Genomic DNA, 23,271 nt, shown 5'->3' with positions numbered 1-23,271 from the left:
TATTTGATATTTAGACTTCAGTCTTCACACATTATACACTTCACGTCAGCATTTTGTCAATTATTAGTAGAACATGAAAAAAGTTTCTGTTTTAGTTATGTGTTCAACATTTCTTGGCTCGCATTTCCTGTCATCCTACATTTACCCAGATTATTGTAGATATGGAACACACATGAAATATATGTATTCTAAATAACATTATATTATTTACCCTATAAGGCACTTCATACTCAGATAAACAGACTTGAGCTAGGAGAACTTTAGCTGCGTCGGTGAGGGGGATGGGATAGCAGGCTGCTTGGTGCTTGTGCTGATTGACTCATTTGCAAAACAAAGACACTGATGTAGAGGTGCGAAGGAATTTAAGGTGGCCTGGGATTACAAATTTTTTCATAGGCTTCAGGGATTCTAGTGCTAAATGTTTAATATTGAGCAACTTGGCAACTTTCCTGAACGTCTCAGATGTAAAATGCATCCCTTGGTCTGTTAAGACTTCTTTCGGGATGCCAACACATGCAAAAACCCCTACGAGTTCCTGAGTGATTGCTTTTGAATTGGCTACTCTCAATGTGATAGCCTCAGTATAGTGGGTAGCATAATCTGCAAGGAGAAAGTATTTATAGGGTTTGCCTAAACTGAATCTGCAATGTAAGTGGGTTTGGACTGACCTCAGTGTACAGAGCATCAGACCACGAAGTCAATGGCCCAGACTCCATAGGTTCTAGGGTTGTCATTATGACTTCCACTACATCACACTGGGTAGCCACAAGACTTCTTGTTGCCGGTGGTGTACATGGTGTGGAGACGATTTGGGGCACATTATTTCTCTCTGCTACTAGGCCCAAAGACTTAAACAGGAGGATTTTGTTGTCATAGCACTCATAATCTTAGACCAGTATCTGCCAAGTATGACAAGAAAGGGTGGATTTCGCAGCACCGTTACCTTTATGGTCATAACAGACTTTTCATAGCTGATCACACAGATAGTGGACTGGTACCACCATGTTTGGTCGTAAATACAGGTCAGACTGGTCTTTCCCTTCAGGTACTGTTACAGTAAACATAACAGCGAGCAACAAAAGAGAAGTTGCTGCTGGTGTCTATGTGTGCACTAACCCTATAGCTATTCACTCCCACCACTCCTGTCCAGGGAAAAGATAAGGGGTTAGCAACAGCACAGTGCCTTCCACCTCTAGCCCAACTGCAGTCCGTTGACTCACTGAGTTGCAGGTAGTTAGGGATGTTTTGCCCTGGCTCCCCGCACTTGAAACGGGGTGGGGTTGCCGTGCGCTTCTTGTTTGTACAGGTCGCAAACTCTACATCACAGAGAGAAGGCTGAGGGTTACCGATACACCCCTGTCAGGATTGGCGCATGGACCCTTCTGCACGCTTGGACCTGGCTGCCGCCCTATGTATCTCCACTGTATGAATCAAGCATCCATGTTTTTATAGGCTTGCCTGCAGACTGGCAGGGTAAGGAAGTCAGGGAGGGAGTTTACTGATAGGTTGTGGGTGACTTGTTTTGAGTTGTTAATATCTGGCCTTAGCCAGTGCCCTGCTTTTCCTCACAGATCATACACCTGAGGTCTTGTCATCCACTCTGGGTCTAACCTCCACTCATGGTAAATGCTTACCTGCTGGTCTGTGGAAACGCCATACATTTTTACTATCTCATCCTTGAGATTATCATAGTTGGTGGCATCTTCAGTTTCGAGGTCATAATAGGCCCATTGTGCTTCACCCTTCAGGATCATCTCTAATATGTTAGCCCATTCCAAGTGGTGTCTTATAGCCACATGTTAAAAAATTAAGAGATACGACTCCATGTCATTGTTCTCTTGTAATGGCATCAGCACCGGGGAGGAAGCCCTTGACTGATCCTTCTGGAGGGCGACATGTGCTTGAGCCCGTGCTTCTTCCTCAGTGAGCTGGGTTTTGATTTCACTCAAGTGGACCTTAAGTCCCTGTATTTCTGTGGCCATGTTGTGTAGCAACACAGTCAGGTCTTGCTCTTCAGTCACTTTCAAGCAATAATCTTGCTGACTACACCAATGTAATAAGAACAATAACGAGTCACAAAAAGGTTTGGGGATGGCCACCCCATATACTTGAAAAAAAGGTTGACAGAAAAATAAGAGTGAGACCAAAACTGAACTCACTAACAGACTGAAGCTATTCTACTGTATATATATATATATATATGACTGAATGGAAGAAGAGGTGGTGTCAGGGAGGCCAGAACAGGAACTGACATGACAGGAAAATGGATTCTGGGTACCAGATATGACGTCACCAGAGGGTGTTGGAAGTGACGTCAACAGGGGCCGAACTAGTAGTGATGTTATTGAAAGGCAGGTTCGTGGCTGGTCTACAGAGGGACAAAAGGAGAAAGGATCAGGTGACAGCGACAACTCCTGGTCCTAAAAAATAACACTATTTCAGAGTGTAAACTGTCTGCTATGCACATGTACGTGACTGTATACATATATATATATATAATGTATTGAAATAAATGCAGAAACACATCAAAGATTTGGTATACCAACCTTGTAAAACAACATTTAATAGGCAAGCACATGAAATGATGGAACAAAAAAACAAGCAAAAAGTAATAAATTTAAGAACCAAATTAATCAGGTCTCTTAACAAGAGTTTTTAATAGCACTTCTGGAGGCTTGTAACAGTTGTTAACAACTGAACTGAACACATGAACTACTATTCCGTTTCATGTATTTCACCTTTAACAGCTAAGATAACAGAGCAATGATAATTAACACTCACAAGCAAAAATAATTATTTTGGTCCACTGATGTCGTAAACAATATAATCAGAAAACATTTCCAACATAAACATCCTATCTACAGTAGATTGATATTAATTGCCATTATTTCTGATTATTGGAAAATGTTTCATATTTTAAAAATATAGCATTATACTCATATGGCAACAATGAACAAATCAGCTGTTTTATTATTATATACTAGGGGGCTTTGCCCCCTGCTCCCTTCGTTCGCCAACCCCCCTGGCCTGTGGTACGCACCAGCCACTTCGCGTCTCTGCAGCTCGCGTATGTGGATTTCACTTTCACCAAACAACAAATCTTTTAATTCTCATGAAGATGCCTCTTCATTGGGAAGAAACACTACTTTTTTTTTCCCTGATGACAACATATTAGACGATCTACCAGTCTCCAACTTAAAGTTTAAATTTGAACAATATATTCAATCTCTTTTCGCTGTTCTGTTATTTCACCGAGCAATAATTTCTGTTTGTTTACGCTAATGCAATCTTTACTATCATTTTTTGGAGACTTTCAAATTTTAGTACTTTCATTATCTCTAACCTGCTCTGCATGTGTATCGCCTAACGTTTTTGAACCTCTTTACAACGTTCTACTTTGTCATCTACTCTTTGTCTTTTATTTACTGCTTCGGGTGTGGTTAAATCTCTTGGCACAAAGTCTCGTCTCGCGGGACTTGAAAGTGTCTCTCTGAAAAAGTCAAGTCTTGTCCCAGGCTAAAAAGTCTCGTCTCGTCCCAGGATTTTTTTATACAATAGAGAGATTTGACTTTCATATTCATGTCAGGCATCTCACCAAGTCATCATGGTACACTATAGCTGTGTATAAGAATTTTTAGAAATCTTAGAACTTAGAATTTAGCCGTGTCTTTTCCAGTTTCCCAAAATCGAGCTGCTACTGACTTGGTAAGTTAGGGTTCAGCACGAGTCAAACTTGAAATAAAAGAAATTTCTCCGTCTAATAAAGTTCATTTTAAAAAGATTTAGTGAAAATCCAAGGCAAACTATTCACACAGAAATAAAGAAAAATGTTATTATACACGTAGGATAAAAGGCAAGCTTAGCTTTTTCTTGTAAAATTTCAGTTACTTTCTATACTTAAAGGTTGTGTTATTTCTGTATGGCAAACTTACATATACTTTACTTAATACATTCAGTATGTTTAATGCGTACGGCACATTCAATATGATCAATACGATATGAAAGTTAGAGCACAGGTAGGATAGCAAGTCACTTATTCATAATCAAACAGGAAGAAGCAGGACATTTTAAAGCTCAATCATAACCATTTTAAACATTTAGTATAGCACCTGATATGCAAAGTATCCTTTTCATAAATATAGATTTCTTTCTTTCTTTCTTTCTTTCTTTCTTTCTTTCTTTCTTTCTTTCTTTCTTTCTTTCTTTCTTTCTTTCTTTCTTTCTTTCTTTCTTTCTTTCTTTCTTTCTTTCTTTCTTTCTTTCTTTCTTTCTTTCTTGTTATAATCCTGTGACTGATGTTGTAAAACACGATTCTAAAGGCACTTGCAAGTTCTTTTTATTCCATGTTTGGATATTTTATATTAATGCAACACAATATATCAGAAATTCATCCATGTCACCATCACTCACACTCCCTGCTACTTTATACTGTGAAAGAACTTCAATTCTTTAGCAAAAATCTCCTAAAATGAAGGCTTCTCAGTAAATGAGTCCTTAATCTACTACTTTAATATATGTTTGACCTCAGTTTCAGTGGATTCATCTCCAAATAGTATTTACGCAGAATTAAACCATGATATTTCTAATAGTCGTCCATTTTGACTGTTGAAAGGCTCAAGTGTAGGATGTTCACCTAAGTGCTGTAAGTGTTTTGCATCCACAAAGAACATAGCACAAATAAGACACACTAAAGCATGTTGCCATGTTGAAAATAATTAAGCTAATGTCTTTATTATTTCTATTTTGCATTTTATCATTTTGTATGTTGTATGATCATGATAATAAACCATTTCTCTTACTGCATTGCCTCTGCACGAAGCTGCTGAAAACTGTTCAGTTGATTGTTTTTCTCAGTAACGTATATTATCTTAAGTAGCAAAAAGTATCTCATAAATTGAAAATGCAGTATATGTAATATTCAATGTTTAGTGTAAGTTTTTAATTTGACTGTGATTATTTAAATTACAGGATGTAATTGATCAAATTACAAACTTTGAGAACTTAAGGAAGAAGCTTTCACCATCTATTAGTGGAAAAGCCTCCTTGAGGTAATTGCAGTTACTTTTTTTGTCTGTTACCTATTTTCACAATTACCTCTGCAACGACAGATATGCACCAAAATATTATAAAAGCTCTACTTTAGTGATCTTTTCTACATGGCTTCTCTTAAGTTAATTTAATGCATCAGACTAATAATTACTTAAATAGTGGATACAACATCTATCCAAAGCCCTGGAATTATGTGATACACTTTAATTAGATATCTTCTTTATGCATGTATAGTATTAACTATATAGTAAATGTATGAATATAGCATTCATTTACCCATTTTTGGAGTCACATTTTTCACTTCAGGGCAGCAAAGTCATGAGTTTCTTCCATTGTTCTAGTATTCCATCCATCCATTTACTGAACTTCCTTAACAGTTGAATATGTGCTTTTTATTTATAGCGTTCTGCAATCATCCTTCCAGAGAGAAGGAATAAATGAAAAAGAATTTATTGTGGAGGATCCTCAGCTGTACAATGAATACATTGAGATGATCCGGCAACGTCTTGAGGATGATGCAATTGCCCGTGACCAGCGAGAAAAGCGTCGCAGAAGAGTCCTAGTGGAACAGCTTAAAGTTCATGAGATTCAAGAGGTACTGAACTTGGCAATCGGTAACACAAAAATGGCTAAAACTGTTAAAAATTACTTTGTTTTTGATAAGTTCATGTATACATAATATATGCAGTCCTTGTTAATTGTGCACCAGTCCATTTTGTTACTCATAAAAATGTAACGACTGAAGAGCAATGGAAAAAAACAAGTTGATTTATAAAGTAAGGGGACATGTGCCTGAAAGCCAAAGATGTGTAGAATACAGCACAATCTATCCTTGCCTTGTTGTATTTGATGTCTCATCCATAGTAGTGTAAAAGTCAGTGATTCAAGTACAAAAACAACTGAAACTGAGACAGTAAACACTGCATGACTTAATAAATAGGTGGAATTAAAAACTAAAAACCTACCAACATCATTGACCTTTTTAAGTTCAACATATTGTTGAGTTTTTCACTCCAATGGGCTTCTCCTGGTACTACGTGTTTATTATAGTCATCACACCGTGTAAGGCTTTTGACAGCCATGCATTTTAAATCAGTAAAAGAATGATTAAGTTGAATGAAATATCAGACTGAATGTTTGTCATATTTGCACTTAATCTTGTTTCAGTGCTTCACTATGTGTAAAACACTTTGAAAAGTTATGCTAATATTCAGTAATGAACAGAGGCATCTCATGGTGGCACGGTGGCACAGTGGTAGTGCTGCTGCCTCGCAGTTAGGAGACCTGGGTTCGCTTCCCGGGTCCTCCCTGCGTGGAGTTTGCATGTTCTCCCCGTGTCTGTGTGTGTTTCCTCCGGGCACTCTGGTTTCCTCCCACAGTCCAAAGACATGCAGGTTAGGTGGATTGACGATTCTAAATTGGCCCTAGTGTGTGCTTGGTGTGTGGGTATGTTTGTGTGTGTCCTGCGGTGGGTTGGCACCCTGCCCGGGATTGGTTCCTGTCTTGTGCCCTGTGTTGGCTGGGATTGGCTCCAGCAGACCCCCGTGACCCTGTGTCCAGATTCAGCGGGTTGGAAAATGGATGGATGGATGGACAGAGGCATTTCAGTAAATAAATCACACCCTTCATACTGCAATTTGACCTATGTTTTAATACAACCTTACCATATGTATCTATAATGTCACCCTTAAGACAACAAGGGCTGTGTAAATCTGGAGAGTGATCAGTTTTTCAAGTCAACAGTAATGTTGAAGTAGTGCATAAATGGTCTGTAACAAGGTCTTTACTATTTAAACTTTGTGAGAAAGTAAATGAGTAGTTTGCTTAAAATAAAGTGCAAGGTCCAATATAGCCCAGAATGTTAAAGCATAGTGACAAAAGCGGTTAGCAGATTTAGAATACCAGAAGTGCAAAAAATTCACTTTGGGCATTAAGCCATTTTTGTAAGAGTTGTTTAGTAGAAACTGTTACAAATATACTGGTAGCTTTCTTCCTGGTTTACAACATACCAATTATTACCTTTTAATGAGAGTGGATGGTGAATAGTGTTACTAGCTGAGGCATATAGGAATTTGCATGATAATTTGTAATGGGGGCAGCACGGTGGCGCAGTGGTAGCGCTGCTGCCTCGCAGTTAGGAGACCCGGGTTCGCTTCCCGGGTCCTTCCTGCGTGGAGTTTGCATGTTCTCCCCGTGTCTGCGTGGGTTTCCTCCGGGCACTCCGGTTTCCTCCCACAGTCCAAAGACATGCAGGTTAGGTGGATTGGCGATTCTAAATTGGCCCTAGTGTGTGCTTGGTGTGTGGGTGTGTTTGTGTGTGTCCTGCGGTGGGTTGGCACCCTGCCCGGGATTGGTTCCTGCCTTGTGCCCTGTGTTGGCTGGGATTGGCTCCAGCAGACCCCCGTGACCCTGTGTTTGGATTCAGCGGGTTGGAAAATGGATGGATGGATGGAATTTGTAATGGATCACAGCTTTCTGCACTGGCACATCGTTGCCATGTGTGTACTTCTACGACTCCTAAGATACCTGTCTAAAACTATTGAACCATCACTAGACCACCTGAGATTCCACACTGTGCTTTCTTGTGATGTTATTTTATACAGTCACTTTGATATTCAGCAAGTACTGGTAGAAAATTCCCAGTTTTGTTATTGTGCTACATTTCAGGCTACGTTCATTGCAGCATTTACTTTATAATTTTTGTGAAGTAAGTGCCACAATTCTCTGTGCTCAAGTAATTATGATTCCCTCAATCATAAGCATGTGACTTACAGTAAAGGGGGATGTGTTATGGGGTGGGAAGACATTGTCTCTGCAATGTTACTAACTGACTGTTGGGGAACTCATTTCATTTAACAGTATCCACATTTTAGCATTGTGCATTTAGTCATTCTTAGCACAGCATTCAAAGACTTTTCTGCACCATGTGTCCAATTGACAGCAAATCTGATAGAAGAAGTCAAATTACACTGTTTGAGGAGCACAAATGTCCATGTTTCACATAATCACAGTATAATTATTTAGACGTCTTCACTTAAACACAGGAACACAGTTGACAAGAGATTTTTGAACAGGAACACTTTCCTGTTCACTATTCTTGATAGCTTTACTTGTTTAGTTCATTCAATGTAATATACCAGCATGACTTATCATAAATGAATACCTAGCGCACATCCTCTGCTACAGAAAGAAAGTCTCTTTTTGAAAAAGGGTGATGACTAACAACAGTAATCCTACTAAACATGCATGACAATTAGGACATCTGTTCTCATTGCCATCAGTAAAGCTAGCTGTACAATTTTTCAAAACCACCATCTGCTCACTCTATAAATATGAAAGTGAAACTATGTAAAAGATGCAAAAGCGCACTTTATCTAGCCAATAGCTGCAAATCAGCTCACTTAATAAACATTTCATTGAGTGACATATACACTGCAGCAACATACACAACCTACCAAACGTTCATAAACCATTTTTGTCTGGACATAGACAATTCACAGTAGCCTTAATACTTGTAACAACAAGCCATGCTCAACTGCTCTGAGGAATAGTTTGGAATGTTGTGCTAACTGATGCAAGGCCCTGATCTTCATTAATTGTTGTCAATGCTGCACAACCCTGCACAGAACCTCATTTTTGCTCTTTGCACCCAATAGCTCATTTCTTTTAGTCTCTACCTAGAGCTTAATTTTCTGTTTTCCTCCAACATCTGGTAAAATACTTGCAAATTAGTATCTGATGCATTACATTTTTGCTGAATCTCATAATCCCCTCTTTCCTTACTCATGAATGAAATCTCCAGGTAGTTTAATGCCTCTGCTGGGGGCAGCTGCAGCACACAGTGACATGACATTCTTGAATCATTGAGGTCCCGACTGTCATCCTGAACATGTAGCATTTGTCCAAGAACTGCTGTATTGCATTTCAGAGTTCATTCTCTGATGTGGTCTGAAAACAAAATCATCTGAAAGCAGAAGAGAAGCAAACCTTAGATGCTCAATCTGGGTGCTCCCAAAGCCTGGGCCCATAATTAATATTTTTCCATCAGTATTTGGGGAATAACTGCCCTTGGGGCAAAGAGAAACCTAACAGGGGTTAAGAAATGTGGCTGTAGTACTGGTCACTCATAAGAAAATACAGAGAATGTGTCTACAGTAGGCTAGAGTATTAATGACACATATTAAGTTCCAGAGTAGTGTCTGAACTCCGAATTTAATTCACTTTCTTCTCTTTGTAAGATACAAGTGGTTGTTTTGCATCCCCTTTTCACAGCACATGGGACATTGGAAAGCTTTGAAACAATCAGATTGCTCCCAGAGCTTCAGTGATGTCTGAAGCTTCAGACGTCCTCAGTCACGTGGTTGTAATGTTTCAATACAAGGTTCGATACACTGCTTTGGAAATGTGTGCTTCATTAAACCGATATAAGATTTGAAGCCTTTGGTGTCAAACATCCCATCTCTATAATTTACACTGCATGTCAGGACAAAAACCAAGCCATAATGTACATGGAACTCTTTTCAGATCTCCATGAAGGTATAAAAGCATTTCTGAAGCTTTTGAGTATTCCCATGAGCATACTTGCCTTAATAATTGTGAAAATGAAGAAGTTTGGAACTAACATTTCTCTGGTCACAACAAAAGAGATTCAGAAATTCTCTTCTGAGATGAAAGAAACTAAGACAACCATCTCAGCAGCATTCCATCAATCAGGCAATTATGGTACAGTAGCTAGATGAAAGCCATTTTTAAGTAAAAAGCATATGACAGTTTAAAAGACTATGCTTTAAGAGCATGAAGGAAAAGATTCTCTGGTCTGATGACTCAAAAATGTAACTGTTTGGGCAGACCTCCAAACATTATGTCTGACAAGACCAGGCACTGTTCAGCACTTGTCTAATCCCATCTCTATGGTAAAGCATGGAGGGTTCAGCATCATACTATTGGGGTGCTTCTCAGGTGCTGGGACGGGGAGCCTGGACAGAGAGGCCCTTGAAGGAAACCTACTCCATAGAGCATGTGACCTGGTGTTACGGTTCACCTTTTAGCATGACAATGACCTGATGCATACACCCAATAACACTGGAGTGTTCTTGAGTGTCCCAGCCAAAGCCCTGACTTAAACCCCATAGAACATCTGAGCAGAGACCTGAAGTTGGTAGTTAACAGTCGCTTCCCATCCAATCTAACGGAGCTTGAGAGGATCTGTCAGGAAGAAAAAGAATTTAATTGTGCAAAGCTTGTAGATACTTACCCAGGAAGACTCACAGCTGTAACTGCTGCCAAAGGGTCTGAATACTTATACGAGTGAGAGATTTCAGTTCTTGATTTTTAATAAATTTACAATCCTTTCTGAAAACATGTTTTCACTTTGTCATTATGGGTAATTGAGTGTAGATTGTTCTGCAAAAATGGCAAATTTATCCAAATAAAATTAAATCTACAACATAATAAAGAGTGCAGAAACTGAAGTTGATGGAATACTTTCTGAATCCACTCTAATTATGATATAGAGAGATGCCATTTTTGTTCATCTGGGGATGGCCAAAAAAATGGGTCAATTACAAAAAAAGTAAATGAACACTTTGTTACCTTTTGAACTCAGAACTTATGAGCCAGAATTTAAATAAGTGGCTTTTGAAAATGAATAAATGGAATCCATGTACCGGTAATAATAAACCTGTACTGTATACAAAATAAAATAACATTACTTATTGCTCTTCTTTTCCATTTTCTATTTCAGGAAGCATTTCGGGAAGAGCAGCTTGTTAACCGCTTGATGCGTCAATCCCAGCAGGAGCGCAGAGTGGCAGTACAGCTTATGCATGTACGACATGAGAAGGAAGTCATCAGACAGAACCGCATCTTCAGGGAGAAGCAGTATGATGAGAAGCGCCTGCAAGAGTTTCAGGAAGCCTTAGACAGAGAAGCTGTATGTTTTGTTTTAAATATGAACTAATTAGGCTTGAACAATCACCCATATAAGAGTAGTTAATAAAGGTTTTGTTTTTTGAATAAGGATTAATGTGTCCTAATTTTGCAGAAGCTGTGGTTTGAGGGAACATGACGTATTTTTCTTTGGTAATTATTGCACAAGCTCAGCAAAACTTCTAACTAAAGCACTTCTTCTGAAGTTTTGTTGGATGTGCTGTTATGTACTGAAAAGGTGGTTAAAATTTTCTGCGTATTGTTTTCTTGTGCATACATTGGAAAGTATTGCAAAATTTAAGCAGAATATGTTTGAACATTGAAGCAAAAAAGAATTGTTCCCGTTAGAGTACATTGAATATGCAATAGCTGCATTGCACATCCTTTTAAAGAACAGTTGGTTATGTAGGATAGTATTAGTCTCTTCATTTCCCTCATTATATTTGTTAAATAAATTTTGTTAATAATTTAATTTGCTATTTAATATCTTCTAGAAATGTACTGTATATATGTATAACACAAACAATGCAAATGTTCCCTTTCAAGTAGAAATCATGTACCTATTTTGCTTAAATTTTGCTCATTTATTGTTAATATGAATATGCAATACTGTTTATCAAATATGTACAGTCAAACATATACTGTAGACCAGGGGTGCCCAACTCCAGTCCTGGAGGGCCGCAGTGGCTGCAGGTTTTCATTCTAACCCTTTTCTTAATGAGTGACCTATTTTTGCTGCTAATTAACTTCTTTTGAATTCATTTTATTTGACTTGCTCTTGAAGACTCAGACCCCTCAATTGTTACTTTTTCCTTGATTAGCAGCCAAATAATAATGAGATACAAAATGAGCCAAAACAGGCCCAGCAAACTGTAACCATCATACAATATCTGAAAATAAAGAAAGGTGAAGATCTCAGGAATGCTGATCTGCTCTTAGAAAAGAGAACAGCCACAATTTTGGAAATTTCTGCTATTGCACAATGAGAGCAGCAACAAGACATGGAATTAAAGAATGAGTTTAATTACCGACAAGACTCAGCGCCTCATTAAGCAACTGGTTGGAATGAAATTGGTTGGAGTTTGAGGTCATAACTTAGTTGGTTTTCTGTTGGCTCATTCACTTCACATTTCACTTCTGTTTGGGTGCCATTTAAGGAAAGAAATGAAGCAATTCAGAGGAACGATGAAGAAATTCAGAGAAACATTTCTTAAAAACCAAGTCAATTAAAATTAATTCATAAGACGTTAATTAGCAGCAAAAACAGATCACTAATTAAGAAAAGGGTTAGAAAGAAAACCTGCAGCCACTGTAGCCCTCCAGGACTGGAGTTGGGCACCCCTGCTGTAGACTAATGGAATGTTTCTTGCCATATTTGAGCCCACGCAGGAAGGTGTCTTTGACTGCCAAAGAGACAAACTCTACAAGAAACTAATCAAAGCTTTAGGAATGCAAACAGTATAATTAATAACTTCAGTCATTCTGCAAGACCACTTTTCTCACTTCTTTAAACACATCTTTGCAAAGTGATTCAAGTTAATTACAAATGTAAAACACAAAATAATTCATCACATAAATATTTACCCCCTTTTATATGACACCCCTAAATCATTAGTGATGTAGCCAGTTGGTTTCAGGAGTCACACAATTAGTTCAATGGAGATCATCTGTCTGGGTTTTCAGCTGATTGCAATATAAATGGCCCTGTATCTGGGCGATGCTTGTGGTGAGAGAGTATAGTTGTCTAACATACACAATGAAGACAAAAGAACATTCTAGGCAACTCTGTAAAAAGGTATTGAAAAGCACAAACTAGGGAATGCAGACAAGAAAATAATAAAAAATAAAGTCACTGAATATTCCTTTGAGTCCAGTTAAATCAATCTTTAAAAAATAGCAAGAGCATGGCATAGCTGTAAATCTGCCTAGAGCAGGCCCTCCACAAAAACAGTGATCGTGCAACAAGAAGAAAATGAGGGAGGCCACCGAGACACACATGAGAACTCTGAAGGACTTATGAGCTACAGTGGATGGGATTAGAGAAACTGCAGATAACAAATCTTGCCTAGATAATTTACCAGTTATAACTTCAAGGGAGAGAGGCATACAGAAAGCCACTGATAAAAAAAAAGTATGCCAATGCATCTGGGATAGAGTTTGCCAGAAGGCGCATTGGGGACAATGAAGTTGGCTGGAAGAATGTTCTATGTTCTGATGAGATCACACAGTTGAACTTTTTGGTCATCAGACTACATGCCTTGTTTAAAGAATACGTATTATCTAAAACATACCATCTCCAGCATGAAGCTTGGTGGTAGTATCATCATGCTGTGTGAATATTTCTCTGCAGCAGGACCTAGAAGGCTTGTGCGAGTTGAAGGTAAAATAAATGCATTAAAATACCGGGAAATCCTTGAAGAAAACCTGAATGCAGGCTGTAATTGAAACAGCCCTGACTGTTGAGGGTTATTTATATCTTCAATATAAATATCTTGATATAAGTAGTGATATTGTAATGATATTCAATGTCTTCAGTATTGTTTGCTGTTCTCCCTGCACCTTGGGAGAAGATGTGTTTCCCAAGACAACAACCTCAAGTATAAAGCTGAAGCTGTTCAGGAATGGCTTAAAAAACGTTAAAAGTCCTGAAGTGGAGAATTTGTGGTAGGACATTAAAAAGTCTGATCACTCTTCATCACCATGCAACCTGTCAGAGCTGAACAGTTTTGCAAAGAAGAATGAAGAAAAAGTACAATGTCCGGATGTGCAAAGCTGATAGAAACTTGCATACAGAATCAAGACTGGCATGGCCGCCAAAGGTACATCTACTAAATACTGACTTGATGGGGGTGAATAGTTGTGACATCAATTATTTTGTGATTCATATTTGCAATTAATTTAGACTGCTTTGCAGAGATCTGTTTTCATTTGAGATTCGTTGATACACGTTAAAGAATCCAAATTAAATCTGTGGTGATTAAATGTTGTATTGTGAAAACTTCAAAGGGGTGAATACTTTTCATCGGCACAGTGTAAAAAGTATGTTGTGTGTAGCACATTAGGATAGTTCTTGTTGTGAATGGTACTACATAAAATTCATGTACTGATTGACTGACCAACTATTACTTCTGTCAGTATTTTAACATTCAGCATTATTTAAATCCTCTGCTGTCTTAGTGTGCCATCCTGCCCAGTTCACAAATGCAAACCAACTCTTAGGTTCCAGTCTGTCGCTCTTCTGCCCTATTTGAAGCCTGTACGGAACAATTGGTTCTTTAAGAAAACTTTTTTCATGTGATGAAATAATTTTGCCTAAAGGTCAATAAGTAAATTTGAGCAGTGTCCGCATATTAATAATTGAATGTTTTTTATTCTTTGCTTTAAAGGTTTTGGCAAAAAGGGCTCAGATTGAATATAGAGAACAGCTTCAAAAAGACCTTGAACTCCACAATAGGATAGCTGTTGAACGTGCTCAGGCACGGTACAGAAAGCACTACGATTTCTGCCTGGATCTCTTGTTTGACATAATTGACCTTGCTACAAAAACGGGAGAATATCGTGAGCTGACTAACAAGTAAGTCTATGTTCAAATTCTGCTATGTACTATGTTTGATTTTTAAGTTCATATGTCAATGCCTCAAAGTTTCATACATATAAATAATGATAAAAAATCAGCATATGTTGTGGGGGAAAATATTGTATTAGGAACACAAATTTTATGTACAGTACTTGCAATGGATTGAGTGAAATACTACATTATTTCAGTGAATTAATGGTGCACTATGTGTTTCTGCCATGTGCCAAGTCCTGCTGGGATAAGCTTAAAGACCCAGTTGCATAAAAATTCAGAAAATCTGTAAATGAGTGAAAGTATCTCCATGCCGTTGAGTGAACACTTGGTGGAATTTCATTGATTAAAAATTTGGTAGCTGTGATTTTCAGTATTATAAGTAAGAGAGTTTCTGCCTATTTTAACCTACTCAAAATAAAGTAGAATATATGAGGGATAACGAAACTATGTTCAGCCTAAACCAGAAAGCGCTATTCTACACTGCCGAGTGAACAAAGATTTGCTCCTATGTATTAAAATATGTAAAGTTTCTACCACAAATTACTCTCATTTGTGGTTTGCAGAATCTATGTCTCAATCAGTCTGGGTACTGAAAACAACAGTCACATATAATGCTTTGACTGAAGTTCTAATGCTAGAGAAAAATACAAATTCAGAGATTCATTCCTTCCAATGGATCATTTACCTGGACTAGTCTCATTAATATGCTAAAGTAAAGAGAAATACTGCAGGATTCCAAAGTGGTAGGATGTCTCTTAATGATGATCCAAGGTCTGGCCAACCTTTAACATTGACAACAGAAGAAGACATCGTTAACGTGTACTGAATCTTAATGAAGAATTCACAAGAAATAGCAAACACCATGGCGATTAGTTATGAGATAATTAAATACATTCTTCATGATCAGTTAAACATGAGCAAGGGTTGTACATGTTGGTGCTCAGTATGCTAAATCCTAAAATGAAGCATGGCCTTACAGTTTTCCAAGAAGAATCTTGAGATAATTAATTTGTTCAGAAGAAATGTAAGAAGTGTTTAATAATCTGGAATGAAACTTGGATGCATCACTATGACCCAGAGATCAAGCAACAGGTGAAACGATAGAAGCATGGTGATTTGTTGACATTTTCAGGTTATGGAGCAGATTCTTTGCTTGGCTCATAGTTGGCATCAATTGTACTTTTGAGGCTTGTATATTGATATTTCTCCTGACATCAGCACTGTTCTGGTTAATCAAAGAACCTAGTTTAATTAAGTAAAAGGTTCACTATGTAAATCTGGAATGAATTATCATCTGCTATATCTTGCTTGCCTCTGCATTACATAAGATGGCACTAGCTATGTTTTTGAAATGCCGTAGAAGGCGTCCTCATAGGAGAAGCTGATTCTTCCCACCTTGGATTCCCAGACTAAATGTTGAAAATCATTTTGAGGGTCAACCCATGTCAATCTTGCATTTCCCTTAGAACAAATTGTGGGGAGAGAAACTTTTTTTTTTTTTTTTAACTGTAATGGACATTGCTCTGTTCAGTTTTCCTTGTATAAAGTCTCTAATACAATACAACTAAGGCAATGCATGTTTTTTTTGGTTACAATTTTTATATTTTTCTTAATTTTTTTGTTTTTAATATATTTCTTTATGTATGCATGTGGCTTGATGGGTCTAGTTATATTATTTATAACACTGAGCATTTATCTGTAAACAGTAATATATAATATGTAAATAGGTCTAATTTTATAATAAATGCAAAGTCAACTTTGAAGAAGTGATCTTTTATATTTTAAGCTGGGTATTGTAAGAAAGTAAACAAAGACACATAAAGTTTTTGGGCACCTGTAGGCAAACCCTGTGCAACAGAAATGAAATAAAATATGGTTTCACAAATAGCATTGAGAAAATATGTCTTTCAGAAGCAAGCCTAAATCCTGACTACATATGATAGTAGGTCTTCAATTTTTTAAGCAGTTCTGGCAGGAATAGTTGGGACCACGTGGTCGAACACTGGAAATGGCTTCACTGGCTTTAAAGCTGTCAGTCTTGAAGTCTGCAGAGGGAGGAAGACAAAGATGTTAATAAAAAGCACCAACCTGTGGAGCGTCTGGAAATTACCATCACCAGAGCCCTTAAGCTGTCCCTAGTGCACATGTGTGCTACAGTATGATAATAATAATAATAATAAATTGTTTATATTTATATAGCACTTTGTGAACCCATAAACTCCTTACGGAGAGGCAGCAGCACTACCACTTTGATTTATAAAATGTACAAAAATGTACAAAATCTTTGTAAAAAAATGTATAAAATGACATTGATCCTACAGTATAACTAAAATTTTTAGCTTTTAATTGCTTATCCTATATTAATATGAATGTAATACTGTACACTTTGTATCCATTAAATATTGCTGCACGTTTTACTAAAATAAATTCTATAAATAATTATCTATTTTTTTTTTTGCAGCTTGATTCCTGCCAAAATGATGCGTGAATGGAAGGAACTCTTCTATAAGGGAATACCTCTTTATGACCAAGCATGTGTTGATCCATACCCCACTGAGCCAAGCCCTGACCAGCTCTTAGAACTTGAGAAAATAGCCCTGCTGGACATTCAAGACTTCATGGAATATGAGGTGCAAAATGCCAGTATACATTTATATTTAGCTATTGACTGAAATGTAGAATGGCAAATAATGGTGCCAGATGAAAGATTTTCTATGAAAGGTGATACAGCCAAGGCAAATTATGTCTGCTAGAAGAATAATTAGCTGCAAGGAGGAGTTTTTGCTTACTTGTAGTTTAAGAAAAAATGTATTGCAGACATTGAAAATTGCAATTGCTATTTTCATGTATTTATCAGCGGCGTAGTGGTAGCACTGCAGCCTCGCACTAAGGAGACCAGGGTTCACATCCAGGGTCCTCCCAGTGTGGAGCTTGCACGTTCTCCCTGTGTCTTTGGAGTTTCCCTCTGGGTTTCCTTCCACTGTCCAAAGACATAAAAATTTGGTGAACTGGCAACTTAAAATTGGTTCTGCTATGTGTTTGGTGTGGGTGTGTTCACCCTGTGATGGACTATGCTTGCCTGGATAGGCTCCAGCAACCCCCAACACCCTGGTCTGGATTAAGCAGGTTAGAAAATGACATGACATATATTTGTCATAAAGGTAAAGAAAGCGATTCACTTTTTAAGCAACACTCTTTGCCTGTGCGACAAAAAAAGTAGAATTTGTTAAGTACTGCAGCTAATAAGACAACCGATGATGTCTTTCAGCCTCTACCGACATCTTTAACAATACTAATCCTAACTTGTAGTGGGCAAAGCCTGAAAAAAAGATGACGAAAACAACAACAACAACAACAACATTTATTTATATAGCACATTTTCATACAAATGATGTAGCTCAAAGTGCTTTACAGGATGAAGAAAGAGGAAAAAAGACAAAATATATTAAAAAATAAAATTAGGCAATATTAATTAACATAGAATAAAAAGTCTGATGGCCAGGGAGGACAGACAATAAGTATAAAAATTACATTTTTTGTCAGGATATCAGTAATTTAAGTGATTGGAGAAGATACTTTTTATTTAACTGGTATGAAAAAGATAAAGTTGATTTTCTGCAAAAACTGAACTTACATACAGCTTAGTCTATTACTGCTTTTCATACAGTTAACAGGGCAATTCAAAGCTGTCATTTATCTACTGTAGCTTTTAGGTTATATGGATATTTAAATATAAAGTAATCAAGTATCATTTGTAAGGCTATCATTTGTGATCTTTTCTCAAAATGTAAAATGAAGGAGGCAGAGATACACTAAAATTATTTCATAAAAATAGGAGTCATTGTCATGCTTGTTAAAATATTAGCTAGTTGAAAATGTACTTACATTTGAGAATATTATGTATTGAATTGTAAAGTCACTCCCATCAATTGTTGGGTTTCCTGTTTATGTATGTAAAGATAATTCCAGAAGGAACAATTTAACAATATTTTAGTAAAATAAAAAAAGCATTTGTTTTGCACATTTTGTGCACACAACCAGATAACAAATGTGGATTATGCATAAGCAGCGTGAGATTTGTTTTTTTTTTTCCATCGACGCTTCTCACATTGTTTGCTGTTGGAATAGCACTGGCTACCATTGAGTTCTCTTTTGTCATTAAGTTCTTACTCTGTATTCTTTAAGAAAACATTAGATTTAATTTTTTTGGTACATGGGGTAATTAACATATAAAAATATTTTTTGGGGGATTCTCTCAAGCCAGTTTTAGCACATGTAGTTTGTGTCTTGATTCACCCCTACTTTCTGTTGCGTGGCAGACACCCAAAGCAAAGAGACTTCCTTACTTTAGTTGTTATGCTCATGTTAATTTTTCAGACTATTTTTTTGCTGAATATTTGACTTTGATTCTGTCTTCAAAGTTTCTTATTAGAACTTTATATCCTTTTTTGCTGATGTTTGTCTGTTACTGTTTGGTAATGTTTGTACTCACAATTTCCACTTTGAACCCCTCTTCTTATCCCCAGGTTGTCAGGCGTAGTTATGAATGTGATCTTTAATGATATTGCTAGTTGCTCTTGCACTGTTATGCAAGGCACAATCCTTGGTACTCATGAAATGCACTGCTGTCAACGTAGGCTCATCTGTGAGTGACAGAATGATGCTATGAACACGTCAAATGCTGGCCTGAGCATACAATAATATGAAACTGTCATTCTTGTCAATATTCTAACAACTTCTTTGGGAAACAATCATTCCGCCCGCACCCTGTTGACTAACATTACTGGTGGCGGTCATTGTTAACCCGGGGCTCGATCGATCCGGTATGGAAATTTGTATTGTTGTCCGCATATTGATTTGGCAAAATTTTACACCGGATGCCCTTCCTGACGTAACCCTCCCCATTTATCTGGGCTTGGGACCGGCATGAAGAAACACACTGGTTTGTGCATCCCCTGTGGCTGGGTTATTAAAAGTATTCAGGCAAAAGTGAATAAATGCAATAATTTGCCCCAAAAACTGAACAAAATTGAATGTGTAGTTTTGTTGATTAAGGTACACCAACACAATACTGTATAGTTTATTCACTATAAAGGTTTGCCCATTCTGATTATATTGTGCTGTCTGTATAGGGCCTTTACTATGTTGAATACTATTCCCAAATACATTTACAGTACACACATACACAAACACATTTACACTTTTATAAATCAACAATTTTACAGATCAGTCATACAGTGGATTTAGAAAGTGTTTGTGTCTTTTCATATTTTATGTTGTTTCATTTTCATTTTCAACACTCAATACCGGTGAATGACAGAATTTTTGAAATTTTTGAAAATGTATTAAAAATTAAAAACTGGCCCTTTGGTCTATAGTCAATATGTAGTCATTATCACATTACATAAATTCATCGAGTTTGTCAGACTTGCTGACTGCAGTTTTTGATCTTGTCACTGGACCACGTCAGTTTACATGACTGCTAATCACTGGGCATGTCTAATATATTGACTAAGTGCTGTTTTTTCAGGACTGTCATGCTTGCACCTTTTTGTGACAGCCAGTAAAGTGCTGCCTGATGTGTTAACAGGTATGGTGAGTTCAGCCACAGTATCTTCCCTTTTTTTCCCTTTTTCCATTATGTTGTTGTGTGGAACACATTAGACATCAGACAGACAAGCTTCTCTTCTGCTTGTGAGGTCCAAAAGCATTCATTGGTTGACAGTCCAAAACATGCGTCTTCCTTATTTCTCGTCACTGTATTATGTGTAGTATTCTTATAGTTAAGCATTCATTGGTTGTCAGCTTTCATGCTCACAGAGTCTGACGTAGTGAATAAAGACAAAATAAAATGTGTTTGATTTTGTTGTAGCGAATCATGGACTAGTCAGAGTGAGTCACTGGCTTTGTCACATTAACTGACTATACTTCTGGGAGCTTGCTGCCGACTGCCTCTGACTCTCTAAGATTATGTAAATGAAGGCTACAACTGAAAATAGCTGGAAAAGTTATTTTATTAGTCTGTTCCTGAAGAATGAACAAAAAAAACCTGAATATTGTAACGTCATGTAATTAGCAGACAGGTTTAAATTTACAGTAGATAATTTGCACCCTGAAAAGGTAAAGTATTATTTTAAAATCAGGGAAAAGCAGTGATGAATGATGTTCAATAGTAGAGCAATAAAACCAATAAAACTATTTTTGGATTTTTACTTTAGTGTAAAATGTGTTTGCTGTCATTGCAGACTGAGGTGTTAGTACTTTCTTAAATGACTACAAAAGTCTTTTTTTTCACAGAAGAGTTAAAGGAAACCAGCAGACAGTTGTCTTTTGAGCCAAATTTGTTGGCTTGCAGTGCTCATAGCAGACTTTACGGTTTTCAGAATGCTGTTTCTACTTCGTAAAGCAATGTTCTCTGCAAAGCATATTGCCCACATCCTGAAAAGCTGGGTATTCTCACCGTGACAGGAAGCACAATGTGCACATTCTGTAGGAGTTATTGTAAGATGGAGTACTCATTGAAGTTTTATTTTAAACCAGCTTGATGAAGAACATTCACTTTCTGAATATTTACAATTACTGTATCTTTAATATTAAACAAAACACAATACTATGCATACAAGTCAGACTTGTTTCCTTTTTACACTAAATAAAGCATATTTAAAAAATGTGTGAATTCCTGTTTAAATTGAGGTTATTGAGCTAAGTAATACAATTACTATGAGAATCATTTTCATTTTTAAAAAGAACCACTAAAACTAAATACTTTTTTAAAATATGTTTTTGTCATATGTACTTTTAAGTTTTGTAAACATGAATGTATATCATATAAAGTTATAAAGAAAAGTTTGTATATCACACACATACATATTAAATATGTTTGTGGCACTGGTCAGCGCTGCTGCGTCTTGGATCCAATGTCTTGGGTTCAAATCTCATTCTTCGTTTTTTGGGTGGATTTTGCACATTCCTAATATGCTTATGAAGGGTTCCCCACTATTCCACATCAGGTTAGGTTAATTTCCAAGTCTTAACTAACCCCACTGGAATTGTGTGAGTGTACCCCATGATAGACTTTGGCCTTGTCCATGATTATTTTCCATCTTGCTTAAAGAGCTTTAGTCTCCTACAAAACTGAATTGGGTTAAGCAGGTTTGAAAATGTACATAATCATATGTATATGCTTTTATATTGTACTATGAAAACATGTCATGTCATTTTTCCAAACTGCTTTGTCCTGAACGGGGTCGTGGGGGATTCTGGAGCCTATCCCAGCTAGCATAGAACATAAGGCAGCAAGAAAACCCTGAACAGGTTGGCAGTCCATCGCAGAGCAAACACACACTCCCCACCAGCCACACGCTAGGGCCAATTTAGTATCATGACTTTGATTGTGGAAGAAAACCGGAGCTCTTATAGGAAACCCACACAGACACGGGAAGAACATGCAGCTCCATGCAGGGATGACCTGGGACTCAGACCCTGGTCTCCTTACTGTGAGGCAGTAGTGCTACTGCTCTGCCACCGTTCTGCCAAAATATGAAAACATTTTGATAAAAATATTTCTTATAGTTCATCTTAAATATTTTAATTGCAAATATGGAGAGTTTAGTGATAATTCAAATATTTAACTTATAATGTTAATATTTATCTATATTGTTTTAGACTATGACAGGAGAATGGGCACCATTTGAGGATTGTGAAGTGCAAGAACCTCCAGAAAACAACAAAATCCTTGGTCATATAATTAACAGACTGTATGAAATTGCAGATCCACCAAGGCCAGACACCCCTCCACCACAGTTCCCTGATTTTCCCTTAAAATGGGCTGTTCTTGGAAAAGAGTTTGCTGGCAAGACTACATGCTTGGCACGGCTGGCTGAAGGTATGTAAAAGTGTGAAAAAATGCAGTAGATGTAATACTCTTTCTTAATAATTTATCTATTGCACTGTATAGCTACTTTTTCATTTAGGTATTAAACGCTGTATCCATAATGCAACAAGTAAGTCAAGTCAAGTTGGGGAGCATGCACTGGTACAGTGCATTGCCGCACCCACTAAACAACGAAACAACTTGGGATTCCGGTTTGCAACCCCCCAGGCAGACACGCGGTCCAGTCCCACCCTCCGGAAATGAACCTCTATCTGCCGCAGCCAGGTGTTACGTGGGCGACCCCTTGGCCTGGTCCAGTCACTCGGGTCCCCAACAATGAGGATCTTACGAGCCGGATCACCCTCGGGGAAACGCGCCACATGACTGTAATGCCGTAAGTGATTCTTCCTCACAATGCAGGTAATGTGCCTCATTCGGGACTCCATGAGCAACCGCTCATTCGACACAAATTCAAACCAACGGTACCCAAGGATTTTCCTGAGAGACACAGTACCAAAGGAGTCCAGTCTTCGTCTCAGGTCACTGGATAGCGTCCATGTCTCGCAACCAATATAGCAAGACAGGAAGCACCAGGACTCTAAAGACTTGGACCTTCATCCTTTTGCATAGATATCGGGAGCACCACACACCCCTTTCCAGCTACATCATGACCCCCCATGCTCTCCCAATGCATCTACTGACTTCATAGGAAGAGTCACCAGAGACTTGAATGTCACTGCCAAGGTAAGTAAATCTCTCAACAAGGTCAACGCTCTCTCCGCAAACAGACACACTGCTGATGGCTGTGCCCAAGAAGTCATTAAAGGCCTGGATCTTGGTTTTTATCCAG

The 23,271-nt window shown here is 37.7% G+C and overlaps 1 protein-coding gene across 6 annotated transcripts in view; it reads left to right on the top strand.

Annotated features, from left to right (window-relative positions):
• The window catches only part of spef2 (sperm flagellar 2), a 146,964-nt gene that overhangs the window by 20,617 nt on the left and 103,076 nt on the right, over positions 1–23,271 (top strand). For all 6 annotated transcript variants that reach the window (XR_007935141.1, XM_051928343.1, XM_051928342.1 and 3 more), the window contains exons 6-11: positions 4,969–5,048; positions 5,452–5,644; positions 10,793–10,981; positions 14,364–14,551; positions 17,010–17,178; positions 22,214–22,433. Coding sequence is in view for 5 of the 6 variants with exons in the window: in XM_051928343.1 (XP_051784303.1) it covers positions 4,969–5,048; positions 5,452–5,644; positions 10,793–10,981; positions 14,364–14,551; positions 17,010–17,178; positions 22,214–22,433 (1,039 nt within the window). In the remaining variant the exon portion in view is untranslated. The remainder of the gene's footprint in view (positions 1–4,968; positions 5,049–5,451; positions 5,645–10,792; positions 10,982–14,363; positions 14,552–17,009; positions 17,179–22,213; positions 22,434–23,271) is intronic.

Source organism: Erpetoichthys calabaricus, chromosome 5 (genome assembly GCF_900747795.2).
Source record: "Erpetoichthys calabaricus chromosome 5, fErpCal1.3, whole genome shotgun sequence".
Taxonomy (NCBI): Eukaryota; Metazoa; Chordata; class Cladistia; order Polypteriformes; family Polypteridae; genus Erpetoichthys; species Erpetoichthys calabaricus.
The sequence above is the reverse complement of the archived record's forward strand: the minus strand, read 5'-3'. Positions and strand labels throughout refer to the sequence as shown.